The sequence below is a fragment of the Microcebus murinus genome, chromosome 13, assembly GCF_040939455.1.
Source record: "Microcebus murinus isolate Inina chromosome 13, M.murinus_Inina_mat1.0, whole genome shotgun sequence".
Lineage (NCBI taxonomy): Eukaryota > Metazoa > Chordata > Mammalia > Primates > Cheirogaleidae > Microcebus > Microcebus murinus.
Window position 1 is genome coordinate 20,652,298 of NC_134116.1, and position 14,298 is coordinate 20,666,595.

The 14,298-nt window shown below is 35.5% G+C and overlaps 1 protein-coding gene across 4 annotated transcripts in view; it reads left to right on the forward strand.

The window, feature by feature from the left end:
* UGGT2 (UDP-glucose glycoprotein glucosyltransferase 2) overlaps nt 1-14,298 on the forward strand; it is a 206,599-nt gene that overhangs the window by 136,182 nt on the left and 56,119 nt on the right. For all 4 annotated transcript variants that reach the window (XR_012922423.1, XM_012769727.2, XM_012769731.3 and 1 more), the window contains 5 exons: nt 1,669-1,771; nt 4,826-4,905; nt 8,260-8,449; nt 11,612-11,770; nt 12,117-12,202. Coding sequence is in view for 3 of the 4 variants with exons in the window: in XM_012769727.2 (XP_012625181.1) it covers nt 1,669-1,771; nt 4,826-4,905; nt 8,260-8,449; nt 11,612-11,770; nt 12,117-12,202 (618 nt within the window). In the remaining variant the exon portion in view is untranslated. The remainder of the gene's footprint in view (nt 1-1,668; nt 1,772-4,825; nt 4,906-8,259; nt 8,450-11,611; nt 11,771-12,116; nt 12,203-14,298) is intronic.

The following is a 14,298-nucleotide window of genomic DNA, read 5'->3' on the forward strand; positions in this document are numbered from 1 at the left end:
GCCTATTTGAAATGTGTTTAGTATATCTGTAAGAGTTGAACTGTTATATATACGTCAAGTAGTCCTTTATTACTTTTTGTGACCTAAGCTTTAATTTATTTACTCTCAGTGTGCTTGACATTATTCTTTCTGGCTAATGGCATGAAGTGTTTCAGTAGTTTCTTGGCAATTGAATACAAAATCCATTACCTTAAATAGGTGGTAGAGGTAAAGTTAGCATCTTATTGTTAATATTGAATGAGAAAAAGGACGTTGTATTCCATTCTTAAGTCAGTCAGCGTAATACCTGCTAGTAGGTTCCAGATTCTGCTCAGAAAACTGTCTTGAATCTGTACCGATACACATATAGTTAGATGATAGGGACTATGGAATTCTGATTCATACAACCTCACATAATTAGCAATAGTCTGGGGGAAAAAACTTAAAGCAGCAGTAAACAGATATATACTGAAGTCATAAAAACATACCATAAAGCTTACATAAAATGGCCAGTTTTGAGTGGTGCTGTGATTGTGACAGTTATTTGTAAAATTTCCACCAAGATAACTAAAGAAAGGAACAATTGTAGAGAGTCACTTTAATATCAGAATTTCTGATCTGTGATACTTATTTCTAGCAGTACTCACCTAGCAAGTCTGTTGTCTGACTCCGCCACGCTTATTTTAACATAATTAAGTCGTGTCAGTGGCATGTAAAACAAAATGTCTTTTAATTTTCTATTTAGAGGACCCATATTTGAAGTGAATGTTTTCATTAGCTTTTATTATTGCTGAGCAATTAATCCTCTCACTGCAGAAAGCCTTTCTATATCAAAGAAGACTAATACTCCTGTAACTTTACATGTGTACTTCTTAACTGGGTGATTTTTTTTCCCTTTGTAATATGTTAAAGATGTAATTCGTTCATCCTATATCTTAAAAATTATTTATTTTATACATGATTACAGTGTTAAAAGAGTAATTCAGTTGGAATATTCTATACTTTTAATCAAATACATACTATTAACTTTTAAGTATATTAAATGTAGAATTGATTATCTCCCACTGGCCTTTTTTGTATTTTTAATCATTTTCCAGTTTCTCTTTAAAGATTAGTCCATCTTCTAATTTAGAACTTAGATCAATAAAAGACACAATGGAGAGGATGGGGGACGGAGGTGGGGAGAGGAAGACTGTGGTCAAAATAAAGTTTGATAAATTTTAGTGTTTTTGTTCCTAAACTTCTCTGTTATGTTGTTTTTATGAAATACTAAATTTAATAAAAGTGTGAATAATTTTATCTTTCTCAAATCTGAACAAATATATTCAACTAACACAAAAGCATCTTGGCTTTATTCTTTACGTTGTATGATCTATGAGAATTTTGAGAGCCTAAAATTATCAGAGTTTTTACTATAATAGTATCTGTCATTCCCTGAGAGTTTTTTTTTAAACACCCATTCATAAAATCTTACTTTAATTTTCTCTAATTCTTTCCAGTTTTGTAATTTGTTGAACATAAACATTAGATTTTCAAACTTAGAATTTATTTTGTGAAATAACCAGGATTTCTTTTGATCTAGTGAAAAAGAAAGCAATTTATGAGAAGATATATAGCTAAGATCATGATTTTTTAGGTATTTGTATAAACTTAACCCATTATCTTTCATCTTATTTTCTGTTTTCGTAGCATTATAAAGATAAACCCTCAGGAGAATGATATGTTCTTTGATGTCATTGCTATTGTTGATCCATTGACGAGAGCAGCACAGAAGATGGCACAGTTACTGGTTGTAAGATAATATAAATTAGACTAAATATTTTTACTTTGAAATTTATAATCTTTTCAAGTCTGTTTTCAAGTATAATCAAATATTTGTGCTTTTGATTCTTTATTTTACCTTAACATTTTGGTAGATTGGCATGTTTCAATGTAGAAATGAAATGATAGAGCTATGCACAGGGTTTTATGGCAGTGTCAAGGTCAGGTATTATTATGGACTGAATTATATCCCACACAAAATTCATATTTCAACATATGAAATATGTTTCAATGAATTTTAAGCCCTAACTCCCAGTGTGACTGTGTCTGAAGACAGGGCCTTTAAGAAATAATTAAGGTTAAATGAAGTCTTAAGGAGTGATAGGATTGGTGGCCTTAGAAGATGAAGAGAGAGATGGCACAAAGACGAGGTCATAAGAGCACACAGGGCCGGGTGTGGTGGCTCATGCCTATAATCCTAGGACTCTCGGAGGCCAAGGAGGGAGGATGGCACAAGGTCAGGAGATCGAGACTAGCCTGAGCAAGAGCAAGACCCCATCTCTACTAAGAATAGAAAGAAATTAATTGGCTAACTAAAAATATATAGAAAAAATTAGCTGGGCATGGTGGCACATGCCTGTAGTCCCAACTAGTTGGGAGGCTAAGGCAGAAGAATCACTTGAACCCAGGAGTTTGAGGTTTCTGTGAGCTAGGCTAATGCCACGGCACTCTAGCCCCAGCAACAGAGTGAGACTCTGTCTCAAAAAAAAAAAAAAACAGGACACAGGAACATGGTGGCCACCTACAAACCAGAAAGAGCTCTTAACAGAAACTGAGTTGGCCAACACCTTGGTCTTAGAATTCCTAGCCTCCAGAACTGTGAGAAAAGAAATTTCTGTTGTTTAAGCCACTCGGTTGGTGGTATTTTGTTACGGAAGTCTGAGCAGACTAATAGGGGTGTGTTTCCTGTGTTGTGAGGGATAGTGTTTGGAGAAGCGAAGCTTAAGGTTAATTAAATGAAGCTTAAACTACAATAAGTAACATTAGCCGAACAGGTAAAGCTGAGGGAAATGGGAACATAGAGGTTGCATTCAGTAGGTTTGGCCACTGTAAGAAAGGCCAAATTAACAGTACCTTCAAAACTGAAGTTTCTTTCTCTCATCTAACAGTCCAAGTGTAAGCTACCTTGAGTTGCTAAAGACTCAGGCACCATCTGTTTAGTCGTTAAGCCATCATGAAGCACCTACTGTCTGATGGTCTGAGAGTGCTAGTCAAGCTCCTAACGTCATCTCTTTATTTCTGCCAGCAGCAAAGATAGAACAAGAGTGCAACCCCAAAGGTGGACAGATTCTGTCCCGTATCACTTCTCGCTGACCAGAATGTAGCCAGTCGTCTGGCCACACTTAATGACAAGGCAGGCTTGAAACTATGGCCACAAACCCTGCATAAACCTGAAAATTCTTTTACTGAGAAAGTGGGGGGAAATGAATGTTAGGAGACAACTGTCAGTCTCCAAAAGGACATTACGTGGCTTACCATTTTACTGAAAATTTCAAAGATTCAAATTATAATGTAACTTTCAGTAGTTAAAATTGAATAAACTAGTTACATTAGAAGGCTGTTTTTCTAGTGATGTTCAAAATTTTGGAAACTATTTGTCCCTTGGCATTTGACTTCACTTTTGGAAGCAGACAAAAGTAATTGGATATTAAGTCTAGTGAATAATATAAGTGATCAAGCTGTGTGATACTGGTATATATTTTATTGAAATTTCAAAATGCATTTTGTCTAAGAATTTAGTTTTCACTGCCAAATCATATTGGAAAAAGGGAATTATAAGTATCTATTATAAGTGTATTTATTAATGGAGACAAATAATTTTGGAAAGATTCATTCTAGCTGTTCAGTGTTTGAAATGATTAGGACAAACTTAATCCCTTAGCTGATTAATCCCTTCTTTCTTTAAGTATTTGTTATACCATCAAATTTGTACTTCTTGAGATATACTATTCAGATTATTATTTAGAAAACAGTAACCAGTAATTGTAGTAAGGAGTGAAGCTAGTATGATACTTTTTAGTATGCAAATTCCCTATTCCTATGGAAAGTCATTAAACAGAAAAAAGCATATTACATTTGAAAGTTTTTATGTAAAGATAGAATTTAGGAATAGGAAATATGAAATTATACAGAGATATGAAATGTAGAATTGCATTCTGGTTTATATCATTGGTAATAATAGCATACTTTATTTCTGAGCAGCTTTACTGCTTTATAAAAAGATAATTTATTGGAAGAAACGGGCAGTGTTTCATCTACCACTTTAGAAAACAGTGGTTCAGTGACCTCCATAGTAGCAAATATGACAAGTGAAAGAATGAGAATTAAGACTTGAATCTCTTAAATCCATAGTCTGTGTGTTCCAATTCCTCATCACAACTGTATCCTCTCTGTTACATGTGTCTGTTTTATTGCTTCTCCCTCTATCTGTATCCTATATTGTCTAATAGTTTTCAAATCTTCACTGATTTTTTGCCTGCATAGAAATGGGTGCTATCAAAATTAATAATCCTTCCTTTATTTCTTCTGTTCCAGGGAAATAAAAAACAAAGAAAATAGAATATTTTATCTGTAGCTAAGAACTTTTTACATCTCTTAAAATGTGGGGTGAAATTCCAAAAGAATCAGGGTACCCTTGCCAGTGTTGTTGTGAGGTCACCACTTTGTATTTGCAGATCAAGGTTCTAGTAATTATTTTACTTGTTCTTCAATACTAAGTAAATTTAGATACTATGAAAGAAACTCACTTTCGCAGGCAGGCAGGCAGCATCACCCTGGGACATTGAAATCAGCTGTTTGGGTTTAATCTTACCTCTGCCATGATTTACCGTTTGACTTTATGCAAACTACTTAATCTCTCTGTATTAAGTGCCTCAACTGCAAAAGTACTAGCTTGGAGGGGTTTTGTGAGGATCAAATAAGATAATGCACATAAAGTGTTAATGCACTGCCTGCTGCATAGTAAACGTACAATAAATGTTATTAATATTATTTAATACCAAATATGGGAATTATTTTCTAATAGGTACTTGGCAAGATTATCAACATGAAGATAAAGTTGTTCATGAACTGTAGGGGTAAGCTTTCAGAAGCACCTTTAAACAGGTAAGTCTGAGTGAGCATAATTTCATTTTGAAAGATTTATGAATGCTGAGAAGAAGAAAAAGGGCAGTTGTTACAGTCTATTTTTTTCCTTCACTAGATGCTTCCCTAAAATAGATCACAATTTCAGTTTATTAATCTTAATTGGCATAATCTTGATGTAAAATTAAAATAACCTAATTCAGTAAATTGATCCAATCTAATTGCAGAATTAATATGGATTTATATTTGTTCATAGGTATGTTTGGAAATATGATCTAGGAATACCTATTTAGAAATAATATCAATTGGCCGGGCGCGGTGGCTCACGCCTGTAATCCTAGCTCTCTGGGAGGCCGAGGCGGGCGGATTGCTCGAGGTCAGGAGTTCGAAACCAGCCTGAGCAAGAGCGAGACCCCGTCTCTACTATAAATAGAAAGAAATTAATTGGCCAACTAATATATACAAAAAATTAGCCAGGCATGGTGGCACATGCCTGTAGTCCCAGCTACTTGGGAGGCTGAGGCAGGAGGATCCCTTGAGCCCAGGAGTTTGAGGTTGCTGTGAGCTAGGCTGACGCCACGGCACTCACTCTAGCCTGGGCAACAAAGCGAGACTCTGTCTCAAAAAAAAAAAAAAAAAAAAAAAAAAAAAAAAGAAATAATATCAATTGGAAATATTGATATTGTAGTTGAATGGTTGAAATGGTTGAATTAAACCATTTTTGGTTTAGCTATATTTTCAACACTTACTAAGTGCTGAATTATCAAACTAATCTTTATTATGTCATCACATTTACTATTTTGGGTATTAATATAGGCTGCAATTAGTTTAGAAAAATCTGTCAATGATGAAGAAAATGTTTACCATTATTTACAGATGTTCCTCATTAATACTGTACTGTTGAAATAACATTGTTTCTCAAGAGGGGATAAAAAACAACTTTCCTCTTCATTCTGGATCATAATTATCATTGTGAACCACTCTTAGATTACTGATAGTAATATTCAATATCCTTCGTGTGTCATTGGGTAGAGAAAAGGGTATGCACCACTGTACTAGTATAGTTTTTTAAGACTTGTTAATGTACTTTTGCCTGTGTAATTTAATTATATAGCTCTGAACAAAAAATGTACGCATACACATGAGACAGAAAAGTAGCATTCAGTTAATCCTTTATTTTTTAAATTGCATTTGTTATAATTGGCATACTGTAGATTATTACCTTGAACAGACATTTTAAACATAAGTATTTTTAATATTTAGAAAGCAATAAAATGTAGAAAATTTAAATGAAAGTTTAAGGTTTATTCATTGCCCCCGAGACTCTAGTCATCATATCTCATTCAGTTTTCATGGTTCTAATTTATCGTTTGTATTTCAGATTTTATTACATGCCTTTCTAAATCTGAACAAAAGATTTACATTTTTTTAGCTACTAATTGAAAGTATGTTAATTACAGGAATGGGGGTCCTCTCCATGGTGTGTCTGTAAAGCTATATATTAAAGAGTAGGGGTCCTGAATATGTAAGTAAGCATAATCTGCTAGAAGAGATTTGAGTTTTCTAGGTGAAATAATAACATAGTAAAGTATACGATTAAGGTATTTTCTAAACTAGTAGTTCAGTAGAATTTTATTTACTCAGTTGTATGTATCAAGCAAGCCAGCATACAGGTTTATTCCTAATCCTTTCCTTTTAGTAAATACTGTCTCATTCTTCTCAGAGGGGAGAGAGATTATAGGCAGGAATTCCCTCAAATTTTTGCTCTTATCTCCTATACCTCCCCAGCCTCCTGTGTTATAGGGGAAGAATTAAGTATCTCTTTTTTAGGTGAATAGTGCCTCCCTGTTTTGATCCCATGTTTTCCCATTTATTCCCTGCTTTATCACATACTCTGTTCCATATCTTTAATCTCTCTGCTAGCCTTTTTCTTTTAGTCCTTAAAGTTATTCAAATTGAAAAAAATTGTTCCCTTAACTTGCTCTCCTCTAGAGTCCTGCCTTTTCTTTCTCTTCTCTCCTTCTCATCTAAGCTTCAAAGAGTGGTCATACTCTCTCTTCATCTCTGTTGCACTACAGTTGGGCTTTAACTTCCTCTTTGCTACTGAAATTGTTTTTATTAAATCTTAAGGAAGTTTGTTATTTGAAACATCCATGAGATATTTCTTCCTTGACATTTCTGCTGCATTTGACCTTACTGAGTACTTGTTTTATACATTTACTTCATCACTGTGTTCTCTCCTATGTCTCTTCTTACCTCTCTCCTTCTTATTCTCCTTTTTTTTTTTTTTAACTTATTCTGTCTACCTGTATAGCATGGCTCCCAGTAATCACCACTGCCTGGGATTCACAGTCTATGAATTCTGGAGTGAGACTAGTGACAGGCTTCTCATGAATAAAATATGGCAAAAGCAATGGAATTTCACTTCTGCGATTAGGTTATAAAAGACTGTGAGTGGGGCGGCAAGGGCAATATAAGTAACCTTAACATTTGTACCCCAATAATATGCTGAAAATAATAATAATAATAAAAAAGACTGTAACTTTTGTCTTACTGACCATTCTCTGTGACTCTTCTTGTGTGCTTCTCTGGTGAAACGTGCTGGAGATGTCTTGTGCCAGGCAAGCAGTCTCCAGCTAACCACTAGCAAGGAAGGAACTACAGCCCTCATTCAGATAGCCCTTGAGGATCGAGATAAGCCTAGAAGTAGATTCTACCCCTCTTCCTCCCCATTGAGCCTTGAGAGAGGTACAGCACAGCTGACACCTTGATTCCAGTCTCAAAATAGTGAACGTCACTATTCTCAATAACAACTAATTCTTATTACACATGATGTTGAGGGATAAGATCAAGATACAATAAAATTGCACATAAGTCTAAAAGCTCTATTAAGCAGCTACTTTCAACTTAATCCTATTTGTTTCTAATTTTTAACTCTTAAAATTGGTATTAGAATTTCAGCTTGAAATCACTTGTTTTCTGACTATCATTTCTCTTTATATTATTAGCATGGTAAGAGTTAATAAAATAGCTGAAAAAATAGACCGTGTTCAAATTTGAGGAAGGATCAGTAAGTGACTATGGATCATAAACTACTAGAACCTGCAGAAGTCAGGAATATCTTAAAGAGATTCAAATGATGTTCATCAAGAAATAATTAAAAGGATCTATGATATACATAGTCATAATAGTAGTGTCAACAAAATAATTGCCTACAATTTGTAAGCATTAAGTCTTCTGTAGTATAGTGTGTTTTCAGTCTTTTTAATTTAAGATTTTCTGGTTATGTCGTTAAGCCATTTTCAATTTTAAAATATTTTAGAAGAAAAAATCTTTATTTTGGTCATAGTATGTATTTTTATGTTTTATCAACAGCTTTTACCGTTTTGTTCTGGAACCAGAACTGATGTCAGGGGCTAATGGCAATCCTTCTCTTGGACCAGTAGCAAAATTCCTGGATATCCCTGAATCACCCCTTCTAACCCTCAACATGATTACTCCAGAAGGCTGGTTGGTTGAAACAGTACAAAGCAACTGTGACCTTGATAATATTCACTTAAAGGATGTAAGTTACTGTGTAAAGTCATATAAAGAGAGAGGAACAGGATAAATTCTTATTAGTTACCAAGGGTGGGGAACCTGTGGCCTTGGGGCTACATATGTGGCCTTCTGGATCCTTGAGTATAGCCTTTTGACTAAATCAAATTTTACAGAACAAATCCTTTTAATTAAAGGGATTGTTAGATACCGTTCTAATAATAAGCTGAGCAACATCTGAACTATAGGTGGCTTACACCTATAATCCTAGCATTTTGGGAGGCCGAGGCGGGAAGATCACTTGAAGTCAGGAATTTGAGACCAACCTGAACAAGAATGAGACTGTGTCTCTACAAAAAAAATAGAAAAATTAGCCGAGCATTGTGGTGCACACCTGTAGTCCCAGCTACTTGGGAGGCTGAGGCAGGAGTATCGCTTGAGCCCAGGAGGTTGAGATTGCAGTGAGCTATGATGTTGCCACTGCACTCTAGCCGGGGCAACAGAGGGAGACACTGTCTCAAAAAAAAAAACAAAAACAAAAAAACACTGCATCTAAAGACTCTCTAATCATATTTTATCACAGCATATATCTGAAAGCTATCAAAATACCTGAGACTAGAGTGGTGGTTTACCCAGTAAAGAGGAAGTGGAACAAAAGATTGCTAACAGGAAACAGCATGTGACTATGTTAAAAGATATATAGAAAAATGTATTAGCCCCTTCTGAAATATAAATAATTTTGACATCAGTTTTATTAATGAGACATTCATTACCAATATAATTGTTAAATAATTATCATTTCATTACCAGAGACATGATGTAGATCTTAAAGAATACTGTGGTAGGAATAAAGACAATTGGATGAACACGCAATTCATTTTAGGCTCAGTTTATTCTGTCGGTGCAGAATATGTGAAATTTATATTAATATCTCAAACCCTCAAATAATTACAGAATTTGGGGAAAGAAAGCATATGTAGTGGAGTATTTTGTCCCCTCCACAAAACTTAGCAGTTTAAACCAAACCTTAACAAATTTGTTAATTTATGTATCGGAAGATTTACACTATAGGAGTCCCTCTTTATCCACAGGGAATACTTGTTCCAGGACCCCCAGTGGATGCCTGAACTCTTAGATAGTACCAAACCCTATGTACACTGTTTTTTTCCTGTACATACATACATATATACCTATGATATTGTTTAATTTATAAATTAGGCACAGTGAGAGATTAATAATAACTAATAATAAAAGAGAATAATCATTAATTGTATGCCAGCATGACCATTCTTGTACTTTGGGACCATTATTAAGTGAAATAAAGTTCACTTGAAAACAAGTGCTGTAATGTCATAATAGTGAATCTGAGAACCCAGGCGGCTGCTAAGTGACTAATGAGCAAGGAGCTCATACAATGTGGATAAGGTGGACAAAGGCAAGATTTACATCCCAGGTGGGGCAGAGGAGAAAGGCCCGAGATTTCATCACACTACTCAGAATGGCACATGTTTAAAATTTACAGATTTTTTGTTTCTGGAATTTTCCATTTAATATTTTTTTGCGATGGTTGACCATAGGTAACTGAAACCTCAGAAAGAGAAACCACAGATGAGGGACACTGCTGTACCTTGTGGTCTTCAAACTACTAAATCATTTAAACTAATTCCTTTCATTTTTCCTTGGATTCTTGCCCCTTCTTAGTCCTGGATAGTTTCTCAAAGTTCACATTACACTAAAGACATTAAGTTCAGCCTTCCAGTGCCTTAAGACAAGACATAAGAAAAAGATGTACTTTATCATTTCCCCACTCCACTACCAGATAGCTTGTCAGTTTAAATCACAGTTTGAGATGTGTGTCAAAGTTTTGCTCACTTTGGAGAATGTGTCCTTGGAATTACACAAATTATGTTAAATAGCAACAAAAATACTACAAAAACAGATTTAAAGATAATTGTTAACAAACTCAAATATGAATCTTCATAATTGAACTTATTCATTAAAAGATTATAGTAACTATTCAGCCACAGAAGAATAATACAATAAATACTTTTTCAAAAAGTTAATATGCTCTGTTATATTTGCAAGGTATTAAATTTATGTCTTATAGCAGTGGTTAATAATTAGAATAGATAAATAAAAATAGGAAAAATGGAAATATAAACATCAAAAAAGTTCACTAGCTTTCATGTTCTTGCTAAAAATAAGCCTTGGAAATAAGAACTAATGTAACTTAAGTAATTTCACCTTTATGAAATTATGAGAAAATTTAAAATGTTCACTAGAAAGAACTCTTGAAAAAGGAATTGGCTGGTTTTTGATGTATTAGTTTGAATATGTCAACAGAAATAAAATCTGTTATACAAAAACAGAAGAACAAAATTTTTCACATGAATATACAATGAAGAAGATATTATTAGTCACAAACGAATTAAATGTATTTAGACTCTTACCTAATATTTATAATAAAAAATAAGCTTTACTTCACAATAACTTTGGAGTACAGTATCCTTGTCTGTAAAGTGAGGGTGTTGAACTGGATCTCTATGATCTTTTTCTAATTTTTAACATTCTCATATTCTGAGACTGTCCCATGAAAATCTTTCCATTCAGGTAGGTTGCTGTAAGGAACTCTGGATATAAGTTAATTAAGTATATGAAGTTCATCACTAGAATACTGATAATTCAACAACTTATTCAGAATCCAACTAAAGTTGTTGAATCAAATGTCGTCTTCAAAGAAGTTACTTATTTCTTGTTTTTAAAAGCAGTAAAGGGTTGGTCACGGTGGTTCACTCCTGTAATCCCAGCCCTTTGGGAGTCTGAGGCAAGGCGAGAGAATCGCTTGAGGGCAGGAGCTTAAGAATCACCTAGGCAACATAGCTATACTCTGTCTCTAGAAGAAAAATTTTAAAATTTGCCAGGTGTGGTAGTGTACACTTACAGTCCCAGCTATTTGGGAGGCTGAGGCAGAAGAATCCTTTGAGCCTAGGAGTTTGAGGCTCAGGTGAGCTATGATCGTACCACTATACTCTAGCACCTGGGTGACAGAGCAAGACCTATCTCTTAAAAAAAAAAAAAGAGGAAAGAAAGATGAAGTTACTGACTAATACTAAAATAATCACATTTATTTATTATGAAATTTGTATAATGAGGGTTGCTAATACCAAAAACAATGACATTCCTTCCACAGACTGAGAGAACTATCACGGCAGAATATGAACTGGAATATCTACTACTTGAAGGATATTGCTTTGATACAATGACAGGACAGACTCCTCGGGGCCTGCAGTTTACACTAGGCACAAAAAATAAACCTGTTGTGGTTGATACAATAGTGATGGCCAAACTCGTAAGTATTATTTAATTGATATTTAATTAGATGTTTTGGTGAAATTCTCTAAGTTTTCCTAACTGTAAGATAGAATAATCTTTATTCTGCTATTGCTGAACAGTTTGCAGGAAACAAAATTGAATCCTTGAATAAGATAATTAAAACAAAAATGAGATTTATACTTTCATAATATGCTTTTACAGGTTATCCTATAATAAAACCTCTTTCCTTGGAATCAATTTGTAGAATTTATTCATTTTCCAGTTAGTAAGCACTTTCTTGGATGATTCATGTCTAAGTCTTTCATGAACAATTGGATATGTTTTTAGTCATATAACCCAATGATTATTTTTTTTCTCAAAAGGGATATTTTCAGTTAAAAGCAAACCCAGGTGCTTGGATACTGAAATTACGCAAAGGAAAATCTGAAGATATTTATCAAATAGTTGGGTGAGTTATACAGACCACTTTTACATCTTTTACATGTAAATACATTTTTAGTGTGATGTAACCCAGATCATCTAAATAATAATTAAAATGTTAAGATTGGGTTAGGTCATGATGTCAGCAAGATATCAGAATAGGACTTTCTAGCACTCATTTCCCCCAAAGAAACATCAATATGAACAACTATCCATGCATGAAAATAACTTCATAAAGAGCTAAGGAAACCAGGTGTGAGATATTATCACACCATGGTATAGCACAGAAATAAGAAAAGACATATTAAAGAGGGTAAGACAGTTTTACATTACTTGCATCACTCTTCCCTCAACCAAAGACAGCACAGCACAGCTGTCAAAAAAGAGAGAGATACCCTTCACTTTTGCTAAACATTTAAAGAAGAATTAATACCAATCCTTCTGAACCTCTTCCCAAAAAATCAAAGTGGAGAGAATACTTCCAAACTCATTTTACAAGGCCAGCATTACCCTGATACCAAAGCCAGACAAGGACGCTGAAAGAAAAGAAAATGATAGGCCAATATCCGTGATGAACATAGGCACAAAAGTCCTCAAGAGGACTCAACAAAATACTAGCAAAGTGAATTAACAGCACATAAAAAGGATCATTCACTGTGATCAAGCGGGATTTATTCCAGGGATGTAAGGATAGTTTAAAATACACAAATCTATAAATGTGATATACCACATTAACGGAAGGACAGAAAACCATATGATCATTTCAATAGATGTAGAAAAAGCATTTAACACAATTCAACATCCTTTCATAGTAAAAATAAAAATAACTTCCAGCAAATTAGGACAGACGGAATATACCTCAATACAATAATGGTCATATATGACAAGCCCATACCTGCCACCATGCTCAAGGGTAAAAAGTTGAAAGCTTTTTCTCTAATATCAGGAACAATACCAGGATGCCTACTCTTAACACTTTATTCAACATAGGAAGTCAGAGCTGGAGCAGTTAGAAAAGAGAAAGAAATAAAAGGCATTCAAATTGGAAAAGAAGATGTTAAGTTGTCCCTCTTTGAAGATGACGTGATATTTGTATATAGAAAACTGGAAATAATCCACTATAAAAACTTTTAGAACTAATAAATGAGTTACAGTATACAAAATCAGCATTTCTGTATGCCAGTAGCAAACTCTCTGAAAAAGGAATCCAGAAAGCATTCCCATTTACAATAGCAACCAATAAATAAATAAATGAATAAGATGCCTAGGAAAAATTTAGCCAAGGAAGTGAACAGTCTTTACACTGAAAATTGTAAAACATTGATGAAAGAAATTGAAGAAGTTGCTGTAATAAAATTTTTTGAGGAGGGGGCATCAAGATGGTGGACGAGAAACACCGCCAGACAGAGTGTCTCTGCAGAAAAGACAGATTCTAGCAGAAATTAGAAGAAAGAAGCAAGAAGACGAGCCTACATCAGATGAGGATGGGAGGGAGGAGTACCTGAGACTGCACAGGAGGAGGACGCAGAGGAGAACTGGAAGCTGGAAAGGCCTGAGCAGCCCATATACCAGTGGGAAGGATTGGTGGATCAGCCGTTTCCCCTGCCCTGCATCTCGGACTGCTGGTGGACTCCCCATCGGGTGGAGAGACCTGCGGACACCAGCCCAGCAATGGCCGCCGCCAGTTAGCGGTAAGCCAGTAGCGGACGCAGCACCAGGCTCCCAACTCCCTCGGGGTACCACCCTGTGCACAGACCCGAGCCGTGTGGCAGGCGCCATATTGCCTCCTTCTCCCCTCCCCCGACCCTACCCACGGCTGCCCAAAGAGACAATATAGTCACCAGCCGGAGGCATCTCCAGGGAACGGGACCTTCCCTTTTGGGGCCTTACAGCTGACTAAGGGGAACTCAGACTGTGAGCTCTCTATCCGCCAGCCCTCCCAGGTGCTGCTGGCATGGTGATGCTAGGAGAACGGTGCAGACCCTGAGGCTTAGAGAGATAGACCCAGCTTGGGCTCCCTGTGGGTGAATTGAGACTGGCACTCCTCTCCCTGCTGAGGATATAGTTTGAACTCTGGGACCCAGAGGTCAGACCTGCAACCAGATCCCGTGCACCAAGGTCTCG